We start from the raw sequence: 16,072 nt of genomic DNA, 5'->3' as shown, positions 1-16,072 counted from the left end.
GTGATCAGGGTGGGCAGGCAGGGGAGAATGCTGGGGGGGGGGGGAACGTGGAAGGAGGGTCTCTAGGCGGCAGTACTCTGTAAGGGGTCTTATTTGTCTTTGCCAGAAGCGCTGGTCGCGGCATCACGTTTGTCACAATTCGATCCAGGATGGGCTGCACCACATTTACTGCAGGAGTGTGCAAACCTGCACTCCTTACCCCAGGTGCAATTACCCGCATTAAACAATCTGCATGTTGCATGGGAGCCCTTCTTGTAGACCTGTCTATTGAACCCCCCTCCGCCTCTGCCCCCTCGAAAGGACTGCCTGAAGTTACCTTTTTCCCCAGAAGACCCTTTACTTGCTTCCGCCTTAACTTGTAGACTGGCTTTGCTCACGGCTTCGGATTTTCCCTTCCCCATATGCTGCATCCGGAGTCTAACCTCTACCTGGTCCCAATCCAACTCTGGGGACACAGACATTTTCTTGCAAAATTCACAGTCGTACAATTACCACCCCATGCCAGTAGAGGATTCCGCTTCGTCAGTAATGACACTGGCGTATTGAAATAAACCCTGGGCCTGTTCTGGGAAGCGCTCCGTGATAACTGCAGCCAAAATTGAGAAAGCCTGTCTCCAGTTCTTGATCGTTTTCTCAGGCCAAGACTGGAAACGAGCTTTCTTTTCCTCATCCTTAGAACCCATTTTCCTAATGTCAACACCATGGGCCCCCACCATCAGGAGAGAAAAAATGTTGATAAATTCTCTGCGCCAAATACCTTCCTTCGCTGCTTGTGGGATCTGCCAAGCGAGGGAGCATTTGCCAGACAATAAGGGAGCCATGGTCATCAGCACTGCTGGCGGCGTGGGGGCCGCTCCCGGGACAGGCGTTGTAACAGCTGGGAGCGCAGGTACCGCTATGGGCGCAGGTGACGTGGGGGCCGCAACGGGGGCAAGTGCAGAAACAGGCGCGAGTGCAGGTGCAGCTAAGTACGCTGGGGAAGTGTGAAGCAGCACTTGGGCAGGGATAGGAGTGGTAGCGGAGGTAGGTAGCGCAGTATCCGACTGGGAAGCCACCTTAACAAGAAGGCCAGCAGGCGCTGCGCAGCTGTCCCCCCCCCCTAGGACAGGGGACCCACCCCACACACGAGCATCAGCTGCCTCCTCCGGCAAAGGAAGGGGAACAACAACCGCAGGCTCCACCACCCGGGGGGGCACCGGAGGCATAGACCGCAAAGGAGCGGCAAGCAAACCCGCTCTAACCTCAGACATAAAAACAGCTAGGGTGTCCGTGAGCTTACCCAAATCCTCCCGGGTGGCAAATTCCGCAGCTGCAGCCACTGGGCGAGGGGGTGGGGGGGTGCTAGCCCAGGGCACCGCTGGGGGAGAGACTGGGGCGTGCACAATAATATTTCTGACGGGTTCGGCCGCCCTGGTCTTGGGGGGGGGGGGGGGATCCGCTGGGAAATCTTTCACTGTCGGTTTCCTCACACGCTTGGGCCTCACTGTGCCAGAATCCTCCACAATGTCTATTTCTGGGGCACTGGAGGCGGGGGCAACCCCGGGGTTTTTGGGGGGGTTGGCCGACAAAAGTTCACTGGCCCACGCCACCCCATTAGCCTTGATCATGTCCAATAGCGCCTTCATCTGGGCATCCTGGGAGGGTCCTATCCCCGAGTCATCAACCTGAGACGTCTGTGTGAAAAGCGGAGGGGACCCCTGACCTTCCATGTTATCTTTTGGTTCTTCCCCTGAAAGAAAAATCACCGTGAGCCAAAGACCAAGAACTGAACGCTGAGCAAACAGTACAGGCCACCTACACGTGATCATGGAACGACCCTAGGCCAGACGCGGTGCTATCTGTTGGGAAGAAGCCTACTAACAAGAAACATTGTGGGAATATCTGGTTGAGCACTTTCACACACGACTGAAATTAAAACAATCATCAAGAGATGATACCATAAGTAGGCGAGATTAACAGACCGTGCCTTATATTGTGAAGAGGAACTGTAAATCTGTCCAGCACACCGACATGCCCACACCCCTGATACCAACAGGTACCAATACAGGGCTCCCTCGAGAACCTGCCCCCTCCAGCTTCACCAGTATACATACCTCCCCAACAGGGGGTGTTGAGGTAGCTTGAATCCGCGCGGCGCCGGGCGTGCGCAATTGGCTAAATGATGCGAGCGAAGTCTGTAACCGGGGAGAAAAGGCACAATTAAGATGATGCCACACAAGCTACTACAACTGCGTGAGACCCACAGCACCGAAAAAGCAATGGCACTATTAGGAATGAGGTGTTGGCAACAATACCCACTACTGCCTGATAAACCGATACATGTACCCGGGCCACACGCCCCGAAGCAGGGGCGCAACGTTGTAAAGGGGCGCGAGGGCAGCTGCCAATATGGCTACCCTGGACCCAGCCCCCGCAAAGGAAGGCCTTGCACTTCCAGCAGGTTACCACCCGCATGTCTCCTACCTGAACCAGCCCCAGCGTATCGGATACATACCTCACAAAAGTAGCTGAAGCTGCGAGGACCACGCGGCACCGGGGAGTGTGGAAAGGTGGGATGCGAGTAAGGCCTGCAATCGGAGGAAAAGACACATTTAGAAATTCGGCCCCCACCGTTGACTCATCAAAGAGGACCTGGAGCAACGCATAATGCCTCTGTAGCCGACCCACGCGACCAGCTACCTTACTTTCCGGCCCCGGCTGCTTCCTGCAACCCAACGCCAGATACCCACTTCTACCCGAGGCAATATAACCAATAGTACACCCTATGCTAAACCTATCGCATAGAAATATTGGACACGGAGGCGAAAACATTGAAGCAGCAACATAGCCATGACTCGACCCGCTGCAGGGTACCCCGGCCGTGCCGTTGAGCCCGTCCTTCACAGCTGCAGGCCACGTGCACCGAGGAGGAGAATACCATCGTAACACGAGAAAATGAATACAATCGTTTGAGCAAGACATTCAATTTTCGGCATTAAACATGGCATAAGACACTCGTTGGGTCATATCGGCATTCTAAGGCATGACATAGAACTTGCATTTGGAAACATCCTTAACTTTGGCATCCAAAAGCATGACAACACGATACAGTACTCATAACATGTCTACCCCAGCCACGAGTGCCGCCCACCTCGGGAACCAACGTTATGCCTTCTCAAACAATCCTCGGAATCTACACGCCTCCTACATATCCTCCCCGTACAAGAATACCGCCCATACGCATGATACGTAACAATTGAATGAGCGATAGCATATATGATTGAAACCTGTATACACAATAACGTGCTTATTGCGGAGCAGCCTTTCCCCAATTCGCAGATCAAAATGTCTGATCCCTCACATATCCCCCCCCATCAACAGCAATATTTTACTATGAAAACGTTTCTCTGCGTTCGCATGATAGCCGGCGCACAAAATTGAATGCGGTAACCCTTGACACAAATTACCAAGACACAAAGGATGAAGCATCTGAGATACCACACGCTATCACCGCATGTGTTTTTTAATTGCAACACTGCAGCGTAATACTGGAGAGCTCAGCGCATTTGCTCGCCGTGGTCGCATGGGGGGGGGGGGGCGCTAAGGACGAATCCAAAGCCATACACGATCCCAACCCGGCCCGAGGGAACGACGTGAAAACGTCCAGCTCGGGGCCCGGGCCGAGGCCATAAGATGCGCCAAATTCGAAAACATGAATGGAACGTTCACATACAGAGAGCTCTGCATTTTTGGCTCGAACATGGGCACTGAGGGGGGGGGCATTGATTACGAAAACCGCAGCCATCCCCCAATTCCAACCCTGCCCGAGTGAACGAGGATACAAAACGTTCAGCTCAGGGCCCGTGCCGAACATTAGATGTGCTCAAAACAACCTACCACCGCCTTGCCCCTCGCACCCACACCGTCGGCAAACCACTTTCCCCTCCGTGTGGCCCCGATGCGAAACCGGGGATGAGCGGGAGGGTGGGGGAGGGGGTTGTGGGGCTGGGGAGACGGGAATCCAATACCCCCGCGGACAGACCCACCAGCACGTGGGGCTCCCCGGACACGCCCGCACCCCGAAGGGAGAGTGCGGGAATAATACCAAGCGGAGTCGCAACCCCCACCTCCACAGCGGCCCGACGCTAAGCGGGCCGCCTAGCCATGACTCGCACCTCCACAGGTCGGGAGTAGGCGGAGGGGGGGTAAGGCCCGTAGGCCTCACTCACCGTTAGAGTGTCCCGTCAAAAGAGTGTCCCGACGCTGTCGCGCGACGTCCGGAGCGGCAAAGAGGCCTCCACAATGGTGCAAGGGAGTCATATACCCCCTGAGGCTCCTCCTAGCCACCCCGGACGTGCGTCAGCAACCCGCCTACCTCCTACTGGGCGATACCTGCCCAGGCGAGGAGTGGCTGGCCACAAGGTGGGCGGGGGCAGCCCTCCATGACTAGGAGCCCGCCCTCCTGATGGCCACTGCATGGCCTCGGGCAAGCGCAAACCTGTCAGGACTGCGAAAACATGGGCTTAAATTTACGTACGTGGTGAGCGTGCGTGCCTTTCATTTATCACAACTCGGAAAATACGGTAAAAATGCGGTTTTGTCAATGACGGAAGGAAGGATATTTATTCTGAGGTAACCAACGGTAAAGTGATAGGACTCAGGGGGCTGGTTAACAATGGTGCAGCAGGTGCAGTTCCCCCGACTCCCAGTTTCCAGAGGGGCCCTGCGAACCCTGATCAGTGCTGTATTTTACCACCCACCAGTTGCCAGGAGAACTGGGCTGGCGCCGTGGCACTCTTGCTGTTACCCACAGACCGGAAGTCTATGTTTACTTCCAAAAATGTCAAAAACAAGCTACATTTCAGTTACTTTTTAACACGCGGGGATGCTAGGCGTGCAGAGGTCGTTGCCCAGTTACTTATTTGCCAAAAGGTCTGGGCTAATTTCACAAAACATCCAGCACTTGAGGGGGCGGGGTGCTGCCTCTGGTCAACCATACTGTCGAGCCCCCACCACACTCAGCTTGCCTGGCATCCCCCGGTACGGCTCTATTGGATTAACCTGAGCATTACGTCTGGCAGATATTAAGAGCGATTTGCTTCCAAAACAGAGCTGTCAAGACACTGGATGAGTCGCGGGAGGGCACTGCAGTGGAAGGAGAGGTGCAGCTGGAATGTGGGTGGGTGCTGCACGAAGCACTGGCGCGGCTGGAGGGGGGAGAGGAGGGTGAGACAAAGGTTTGAACACTGCGTCGCACAGAGAAGCATCGTAAATCTCTCGGTGCCACTTACCTTCCACAAAACCCCCTGTATAAAAAGTGGAAGCTTCCCTTTCAGACCCGCTTCCGACATTTCTCAACGTGTTTTAATTTCTGCTCTCAAAAAAAGTATGTGATAACACCACTTTCAATTGCAACTATTTATGCTGTCATCTTTATCATGCTGGGGGGAAATTCCTAAAGGAGCCATGAAAAACAAGCAAATCACGGGATGCTTACCAGCAGGGAGGTCGGGTGTGAAGGTTGAACTTGGTGGGCAGTGGGGCCAAGCAACAGGGGGGTGCACCAACGGCCTTTTAGACATACAACCTATCTTTGCTGAGTCACCAGGGGATGGGCTTAACAAGTACAATTAATTATGTGTGCAAGTTGTTAACATTTGAAGTTCTACCTGACAATTAATGCTATATGCAGGATGTGTGTGGGGATTACGATTTAAGAGGTTTCCAAGTTGGAGAATGCTAGTTTAATAGCTGCGCTGGGAAGAGATCCAATTCTGTTGTGTGTAAAAGTAATACAGTGGCCAAACAACTTTTGGTTACTCTTGTAGTAATGGGGCACGCAGTGCGGTGTGTCGCCATTATTACAAAAGTAAATAAATAGAAAAATAAGTTGCTTGTCCGTCGTATTAGTTTTACACACAACGGAAATGGCAGGCGCAGTTCACCCACCTCGTCCTCATGGAGAGGACTCCAAGCAGTGTTGGCAACAGTAAGGAGGCTGTCTCACATTTCAGGAAGTACACCAGATGGTGTCAGGCAACTTCCTGTGCCTGCTACCTATGGTGCAGGCCCAATTAAAACAAAACAAGGGCTGCGGCTGGGCAGTTTGTGGGAATTCTAGCAGCTCCAGGGACAGAGTATGGGTAGTGCGAAGGAGGAGAGCAACACGCCAGAGAGGACTGATGTACTTGCCCGCTCTCCCTTTCAAGCCTCCAATGCCAGCTGCGTATGGCGTGGGACCAATTAAAAATAAAGACGCCCAGCCATGCTTTTAAGATTGAGCGCACCGCGTTATATGTATCTAACAAAATCATTTAAATCATTGACATAAAGTGAAAGCACCCGGCTAAGCTGTGGGATAAAGCATGGTGGGGGCACAGTGTATGCACAAAAGAAAGCGGGGCTGAAATAAAGTGAAAGCGTCCCTCAGCCGGCCATGCTGTGTGATAAAGTGTGGCAGGGGCGCAGTGTATGAAATAAAGTGGGAAGGGAGAGTGTTAAACAGCTTGATAGGGTGCGTCTTGTTCCATAGTAAAAGTGAAAGCACGTATAGCGCGCTGCAAAAAAACAAGCACAAACACGCGCGGTGGGGAGGAGAGGAGGGGGGCGGGCGCGATTCACTCGCGGGAGCGATAATTGCTACCAGATGGTGGCGCGGGCTCCCGCGAGTGAATCTCCTGACGTGCAGGTGTTGCCATTGATGGCAATGGAACGCATGCACGTGCTTGACTGAAAAGCCAAAGTGACTGGAAAAGGTATTTTTGCCTTGCAGCGCATGCGCGCTGCGAAGGCAAGACCTAAAAAATGGCAGCTGGCATTTTAATTAAGTTTTCGCTTTGTTTTAAAACCATGTTGATACTCACATGCTGGCACAAATTTGAAATAAGAAAACAAAGTAAATGCGTTCTGTTGACGTGTATCCTTCTTTACAGCCTATTCGACATTTGCAATACAAACGGAAGAAGCATTTACTTGGCAGTGTGTCCGGCTGTGGGACTGTGACCTTGTGGGATGTAAATACTCAGGACTGCTCCCATACATTCGAGGATGCACACAAGGCTTCTGCTGCACATATTTGTTTTTCTCCCATTCATGACCACCTGCTTGTTTCAGTCGGTTCAGATAAAAGAATATGTTTCTATGACACTACAAAAAAGGAGTAAGTATTCTGTACGATAAGGCCAATAAACTTATTATGGAATGTTGTTCTGTTGTGAATGCCTCCGTGGGAACTGCAATGAATTTAGGTTCCCATGTCTCTCAAAATATGTTTGCATTATTGTTCATACAATGAAGCTATTCTAATTAGCTAGGACTTTTTATAAATCGGGCAGAATGCTTCCAAGTATGTGTGCACCTGTTGTAGATAACTGTGTTTAACACTTACTCACAGGTTTGAATTCTGGTATTATGACGATGCTTCTGGGGTAGAAAGGTGAGTTGCACTGGCTAACCTAGCAATAAGACAAGTAATGCATTTTATTAATATCAAGAGGAAATCTAATATAGATATAATGCATTATAAAACTAGTCCATATTAAAGTTTGTTTGGTTAAGTACATGCATGCAGGGTGTTCACTGTGAATATCAACACCAGAATATCAATGGGATACAATACTGAGGAAAAAAATATTGAAAATAAAATATTGACAGATAAGTAGTTCTACATTTTCCATATCTACCTCCACATGTATGTACCTTGAGAATATATATATATATATATATGAGTGTGTGTGTGTGTGTGTGTGTGTGTGAGAAGTCGAACAAGCTGGGTTAACCCTGTTTTCCTACGCAGATGACACCCAGATCGTCTTCTCCTTATCAGGGAGTGACATAAACAACATCTCCGCACTCAAGTCGGGCCTCACCCTTGTGGCCGATTGGATGCGGAGAAATTGTCTCAAACTGAATGGGGAGAAGACCGAGGTGGTCATTCTGGGACAGAACAAACATCTATGGGGTCCCCGCCACTGGCCCATCGAACTGGGAAATGCGCCTACACCTTCTACTGCAGTTCGTAACCTGGGTGTCATTATTGACGACAGGCTAACCATGAGACAACAGGCTACTAAGGTCTCAGCTATCTGCTTTTCAATTTTGCGGTGGCTTCACAAGATTTTGTGGATGCTCCCCCTTTCCTCTCGCAGAACTGTGGTCCAGGCACTTGTAACATCACGCCTGGACTATGGCAACATTCTTTACTTGGGTGCAGATAAAACCACTATACATGTGCTGCAGGTGGTGCAAAATGCGGCCGCGCGCCTGTTAAAAAACGTCCCCAGACGCTCCTCAGCCACTGCCGCCTTGCACGACCTCCATTGGCTGAGCATCCCAGAACGGGTTAAATTTAAGGCACTCTGCTACATGTTCAAGGCTAAGCAGGGTAGCGCCCCAGTATATGTTCAGGGGCTGGTAAAGCCCTACAGACCCCTGCGCTCACTAAGGTCATCGGACACTGGCAATTTCACAGTACCAAGATGGAAGCTGACAAAAATGGGAGGCCGCTCCTTTTCCACTCTGGGTCCTAAATATTGGAACTCCCTCCCATTGGCATTAAAATCTGAGACCAACTTATTCCGCTTCCGTAAGGCTCTGAAGACCCTGCTCTTTACTAAGCGTGATCAATAGTCGGCTGAGGCCTCAAGTTAAGGTGACACTCCCTTTTTCTTCTACAGTCTATCCCTGGCGCCGGGAAACCCATTGTGGGTAGCTGTGCGCGATACAAGCTTAAATAAATAAATAAATAAAAATAAATATATATATATATTTATTGAAAAAACCATAGGTTTCACACATGTTCTAGTTCACTCATACGAAACCATTGAAATACCCCTGTTATAGTTAGTTCAGCTAACTATAACTCGCGTGCCCGCAACGCACTGCTGATGATGTCACATATTACATCACTCATGACATGGTCAGTGACATCACTCATGACATCACTGATGACATCTCAAATGACATCACTGATGACATCATCCTTGTGAATGTGTGTCTTTCTGAAAAATAAATATGTTTTATATATGTATATCTAAAGGTTGATGGAAGAATAAATGGGTAAATAAATGTCTAAATGAATGTTTTTTTTGTAAAAATGATTGCATAACTGACTTATTAAGTGTATCTTAGTGAATAAATGTATTAGCGAGTAATGTTGAAATATGTAAATATCTGTATCAGTGTCTCACTTTGTCTATAAGTGGATGCATGGGTTGGTGAGTAGCTACATGAGTATCTATATGGGTTATTAGTTGGTTTTTTGAGTATTCGTATGAGTGTCTGTATGGTTCGGTGGGGGATATTACTTCGCGCATAGATGCATGAATGACTGACTCACTGTTTGGATGTTGAAGACAGCATGTGTGCAGGACTGTATGGGTTGATGAGTGTGTGTATGGATGCGTTAGTGAGTGAATGACTGTCTCAATAGTATATTTATGAGTGACTACATATGTTTTGAACTAGTGTATGTGGGTATTGATGTATATAAGTGAGTATATGTGAGAGTGAGAGATTGGAAGAGTTCCTGTATAAATAAGTATGTGTTTCTATAAGAGATTGTTTAAGAGAGTAAGTATGTGTACGTTTCTGTAGAAGTAAGTGTAGTGGTGTGTGTATAGCTGTATATGCAAGTAAATGGATGTTTATTTGCATGTGTGAGTATGTGTGTGAGTAAATCTATGGATGAGTATTGGTGTGTAACAGGATGTATAGGTGTATGTGTACATATGATGAGTGAGTACATGTATGAGTGGCTATTGAGAACTGTTGGTGAATGAGTGGATGTCTATGTAGATGTTGGAATTACAGAATAGGTGTTGTAACTGGTATTGGTATCTCCATTTTATTGAAAATTTTTGTTTCTATTTTTGAATGTGTGTATTAAAGGTTATATAACGGTGAGATGAGGTCTGCCACTCTTTCACAAGGATGATGTCATCAGTGATGTCATTTGAGATGTCATCAGTGATGTCATGAGTGATGTCACTGACCATGTCATGAGTGATGTAATATATGACGTCATCAACAGTGCATTGCGGGCGCGCAAGTTATAGTTAGCTGAACTAACTATAACGGGGGAATTTCAATGGTTTTGTATGAGTGAAATGTCCAGCTAACTAACATGTATGAAACCTATGGTTTTTTCAGTGAATTTAAATGCTAATTCCTAACTATAACGTGGCTGAAACCTATGTTTTTTCCAGTGAAGGATCTATCTATCTATCTATCTATCTATCTATCTATCTATATATATATATATATATATATATATATATATATATATATATATATATATATATATATATATATATATATATATTCCTACTGGCGGTCGCCAGTAGGTATATATATATAGTTAGGATTTTTTCTCTATGGGATTTTTGAAAATTCTATGTCTAATAACTTTGGCGTTTGTGGACGGAATTGGCTGAAATTTTCAGGAAAATGGCACATTATGTTTCTGAGCAGCCCTTGAAAATTTGGGGGGGGTTCGTCAAGGGGGGGCCGAGAAAAAAGGGGGGTCCCAAAACGTGTTTTTAACATTGAGTTTTCCATAGGGCGGTTGGCCTCACTTTTAGCCCGAACGGCTGAATGGATTTGCACGAAACTTGGCAAAATTGTAGGGACTGGTAGCCCGATGTGCCTTTTGTAGGTCTCAATATATGTGCTCCAGTGGATTTTGAGAAATTAACGTTTAAAAAAGATATATATCTGTAACAGCGGACCTGGCAGCGTCCCAGGACGCGTACTTTTCGCGCAACGGAGCTTTGTGAAGCGAAGCTGATTGGTTCTCTGGCGTCTGTCAACATTCCAAAAAGTCCGTAGCGGCCGCCATCTTGTCTCTCGGTAGGATCGAGAGACAAGAGGAGGCCAAAACAAAGGGGGAAATAACTATAAGGGGGCATAGTAGATCCTGGCTGACCCCCTAGGTTTGATGTGGAGGTTTTAAAAGGGCCCCGCGGGGCAAAAAAAATTAATAATAATAATAATCGAACGGCTGAATGGATTTGCACGAAACTTGGCAAAATATTAGGGACTGGTAGCCCGATGTGCCTTTGCCTAGGTCTCAATATATGTGCTCCAGTGGATTTTGAGAAATTAACGTTCAAAAAAAGATATATATCTGTAACAGCGCTCCGCTTCGCGTAACGGAGGTTTGCGAAGCTGATTGGTCATTCTGTCACTGGGCTATAGTTGGGCTACATCTGGCTGATATTTGGGCTACATTTGTTTTTTTTGTCTCTGGCGGCCATCTTTGGGCTACATTGGGCTTCATTGGGCTACATTGGGCTACATTTGGGCTCCAACATATATATAGGCCAATGTAGCCCAATATATATTTTTCAAAGTTAATTTTCGTAAAAACCACTGGAGCATATATCTTGAGACATAGCAAAGGCACATCGGGCTACCAGTCCCTACAATTTTGCCAAGTTTCGTGGAAATCCATTCAGCCGTTCGAGCTAAAAGTGAGTCCAACCGCCCTATGGAAATGAAGGAAATGAATGGGTAATTTGTAATTAGCAAATAGCTAATCGCAAACTAGGAATGGTAAAGAATCGCTATTTATTCCTTAAAGTTCGCTATTTAGGAAATGCAAAAAACTTTGATGATACATATGGCGGTTCATCTCTAACAAGATAAGAAGCATAGGGATAGATTTATGATGACTGGCGCATCACCAGGGATGTGTTAGTCATTCTGTGCCGCTGTTCCGTCACCTATGGTGTGCTGCATTTACAATGCGGCGCATCATGGGGCAAAAACAGCACAGATGCGTGATGTATCTGTGCCGTAAAGGTGGCGCATTGCTGGAGTTGTATCGCAAGTGTGATGAAGTTCCAGCAAGGGTCGGGGGTGCCCCTGTCGCAGGGTTTCTGTTCTCACACAGAACTGTGGACAGAGGATTGGAACCTCGGCGAATTAGGGTGTCCCAAAACTCACGTTAGTAATCAAAAACCCCTTAGCAAGCTAGGTACAGTGTCACATTGGATATAACAAACTCTCAATGTTTAGACAATCCAGAATATGAACTTATAGTACCTCAGGATACGTGGAACTCATGAACAGTCGGTCGTTATATATTTCTTAGAAACCAGAACATGGAGTTAAGAAGAACACATGTGTATTTGAAATGTTTATTTACTAATGCCGTCTTCTCAGGCGTAGTATCTTAGATAATACAAGTACACATATTATCAGTAGCAAAATTACCAGCATAGTTTCTAGTACATAAAAAGCGAATGGTGATAGTATGTTAACATGCTGTAAATGAATAAGAGTTAGCAACACTTATAAGCAGCCGCGGGCCGTGGAGGGAGTTACGGTGAGGCAGGGAGGCGGGGAGGGGGAGAAGCAGGGTGGAGAATACAAGTACACATATTATCAGTAGCAAAATTACCAGCATAGTTACTAGTACATAAAAAGCGAATGGTGATAGTATGTTAACATGCTGTAAATGAATAAGAGTTAGCAACACTTATAAGCAGCCGCGGGCCGTGGAGGGAGTTACGGTGGGGCAGGGAGGCGGGGAGGGGGAGGGGCAGGGTGGAGAGGGCTCCACCCTGCTTCTCCCCCTCCCCGCCTCCCTGCCTCACCGTAACTCCCTCCACGGCCCGCGGCTGCTTATATCTCACCCTCCCTAATACACATATTATATTATTTGCTAAGAAGGTCTCTTTGTGTTGGTTTAGGGCGTGCCCATACTTTAGTGTCTTAGATTTGAAGGAATCACATCAGCATACACCAGCTCTCTCTTCATGTGAACCGCATCAAGTGTTGTGTATGTGTGTTCGGCAAAGTAATATAAAACCCGCCTCATGCCCAGAATTGGCAGAAGTTGCACTTATGTTATGAGTATGAAGTCGTGGAGATCAGACCTCATAACAATTCTGTATCGTGTTGTTCTTGAAACTTTAGCACTCGCTGTACAGATATAGTTTAACAAGCAAAGCAGATAGTAGAGCAATAACATATTATTCTCATGTAAACCACGATGAACTACTAGGTTGAAAGCTAAAGCAACAACTAAGTGTCTTGTGCAGAAGTTGCAAAAAAGGAAAAATGGCGTTTAAACCGGTAATGAGCCCATGCTAACTTAACACGGTGTAAAGATATCCAGGACCTAGATGACACCTCCCCATGATCCGGAAACGAACTGAATAAGATAATAGAAGTGCCATCTCATGAGAGCAGATTGCAAGTTTATATGTGGACGGTCCGCAAGGTAAAGCATTAAAAACTAGGAAAATTTAATGCTAAAGAAAAATAAAACAGCCAAGTACTTTATCGAGTCTTAAGCCAATAGGCAAGGTAAATAATAAAAACTTGACAAATAAGTCAATGAATTGTCAATGAAATGCTAGTACTCAGCATATCAAACATGAAAAAGGTCTATGACATAACTGTGTATGCAAAATAAGCTGCAACAGCCTCCAATAGGAAGTCACCGTCTTCATCCGAAAACAGTTCAGCCATCCAATTTAGAAGCGGAAAAGAACATACGTGCTCTCCCAGCACCGGATCCTCTATGACCATCAGAGGACAGCTCGGTGGGTTTTCAACAAAGCTCTGTTCCAAGAAAGACTGTGCTGCCGCCAGTAAATTCCAGGGACCAATTAGTCCATGCATCAATGCCACAGCCATAATCCTTTCGCCAGGACAAACCAACTCGTGAGTAATGATAGGAGTCATCAGCTGATTAAAGTCGATGTCAGGAGAAACCGGTCCGCAGAGACACAAATCAATGGCCCAATCGAAATCACAGGTCAGGCAGTGAAATACAGGCTGGACACAGGTGAAGTAGGAGAATCGAAAAGATAATCCATATGCCGTGCTTAATATCGCCAACGGCATTGTGCCATAATATTCTAGCATGCGATTGCGGAACAGTGTCAGCAGCTGCAGGGCGGGAGGTTGCATAGGAGGGACGTCCATATTTAAAAATGTAAAAAAGCACAAGAGCGTCCGCTGGTAATGCAAGTAAAAATGGCAATCCACGAAGCAGAGTGGAGAAAATAGAATGAAAGAAAGCAGGGATGACTCCAAAGATTTTCTCAAATGAAGTCACGAGACCACTGGTAACAACTTTAAAAAAGTGCGCCAGGGCCTTTGTGGAGGATGCGTTAAAGATAGTCCGAACCATCTTGCTGAAATTGAAAGGCAAATCTGAATTGAAAAGGGTCTGCACCTCTGTACGGGTGTTCGCTATGTGAAGCACGAAAGTTTCACGGGCCGAACTCAAGGCCACCTCTCTCTGAGACAAAAGAGCTCTTATTCTTGCCATGCCGTTGAAATCTGCTCCCAAGGTTGGTATTTGTGGCCAGATTGAAAACTCCCTATGTTCATGTGTGGGAGGAAATAGAACATTTCTGCAGCAAATAACCCGTTCACTTACTGTTACGATAAAAGGAATACTTTTAATTAACCCAGAACAATCTTCATTATTGAGCATCAAATAACTACCATTTTCCAACAATTTGAACATGGGGATGATAGCAGGAACTGGCGTGCCTTGCAACACGCAAGCCATATTTGGTCGGTGTTTGTTGCATGAACCGTGTAACTGTATGTGCCTACACATTAGTGAATGATCTGGCGTCTCAGTGCATTCCTCTCCATTCAGATAAACTTCTTGATCATCTTTGAAACATCTGTATGTGTATGGAAGCGACCAGACCTCATGAAGAAAAGCACTACCTAAAGGTTCATAACGACCTATTGGTATATATTTCATACAATTTGAAAACTTATATAAAGCAAAAGGCAGCGTTATTAAACCGTGGATAAGGCACGTTGCCAAAAAACCCGCAATCCTCTGCTGATGATGTCACTGAGCATGTCATGAATGATGTAATATGTGACATCATCAGCAGTGGATTACGGGTAATAGTATCTCTAGTTTACTCCCCTATAGCTGTCTTTCTTTTAACATAAGTGTCTGTTTCCTTCCCTTATACTTACTGTTTTTGGTTTGCTTCCAGTTCGCGTACCGGCGAGTGAACTGGGAAGCGAACTAAGAGAAATAGAGGTTGGCACAGTTCCAAATATTGTACCAATTTTGTAATAACGGGGAGGTAGTTCTGAAAAGAACTTTTTTTTATTGTTTTTGTTGTTTTATATTTTTTTTATTATTTTTCGGAACATTTTTTTACTTTTTTTGAATTTTTCTTAACAGTTTTATATTTTTTTGGGTTTTTCTTGGAGGGGGCAATGAAAACGATTCATTGTAAAGGGCTCAACAGGAGCAACAAAACAAAAAAAAAAGTATTTATTATTTTGGGCGTTTCGTACAAACTTGCATATGATAGTCAATAGCTCTGTTGATCAGAGTGATGCTTCTTTCTCCGTAGCAAATGAATCCATCGCAAAATACGCAGATGTGTTTTACTTCACCAAATCTCATTTGTATATTTGGCATCATCTCCCTGCCCTCTGGTCCCGTTACTTCCGGTACAACAGATCTTCTGGCCATAATAGGGAGATTATCTAGGTCGTTCCGAAACTGTGCAGCACTGTAGTTGTTAGGATGCCACCTAGTCATATGGCGATGCATTGTGTAGTTTCCGAAACTGTATTTTTTCTCGGTTCCTCTGGACAGTCTATCTTGACATATAAGGCAAGTTACGTATCTTGCATTTACTTTTTTCTGACCTTTGGGAATTTTAAAAAGAGAGTTAAAGACCGGTTTAAAAATGATGAAGAAACAAACATATGAGAAGAGAATGCTGCAAATGCAATTTAAACAAAGGCTGTCGCCACTGGCAGTGGGGCTAAAAAGAAGCTCCACACCCTGGATGTTAATTTTAAAAAATTGCCAAATGAAGTTTTCTTTCCGGTGAGACGTCCTGGGCTCCTCAGGCAAAAACTGCCTCTCTTCCTGCTCTTCCTCGTCTTCCTCTTCTTCCTCTTCTTGCTGAATTATAACTTGAGCAGGTGGTCCACTCTTCCTTGGATGTGGTGGAGGTGGTGGGGAAGCACCAGCTGAAGCTACTAAGGAAGCCATTGCTCAGTGATCACAAAGGGTCTTTCTCTCACAATGATGAAAGTCAGAGTGAGGAAAGAAGGAGGGATTTTCATCATTTGGGAAAAA

The 16,072-nt window shown here is 46.3% G+C and overlaps 1 protein-coding gene across 1 annotated transcript in view; it reads left to right on the top strand.

The window, feature by feature from the left end:
- Positions 1 to 16,072, top strand: part of LOC144821249 (protein NEDD1-like) — a 478,128-nt gene that overhangs the window by 152,061 nt on the left and 309,995 nt on the right. Inside the window, exon 6 of the mRNA XM_078678026.1 lies at positions 6,912 to 7,138. Within this exon, the coding sequence (XP_078534152.1) occupies positions 6,912 to 7,138 (227 nt within the window). The remainder of the gene's footprint in view (positions 1 to 6,911; positions 7,139 to 16,072) is intronic.

The sequence above is a fragment of the Lissotriton helveticus genome, chromosome 1_1 (genome assembly GCF_964261635.1).
Source record: "Lissotriton helveticus chromosome 1_1, aLisHel1.1, whole genome shotgun sequence".
NCBI lineage: Eukaryota > Metazoa > Chordata > Amphibia > Caudata > Salamandridae > Lissotriton > Lissotriton helveticus.
Note: the sequence above shows the minus strand (reverse complement) of the source record. Positions and strands in the feature narration are given on the sequence as shown.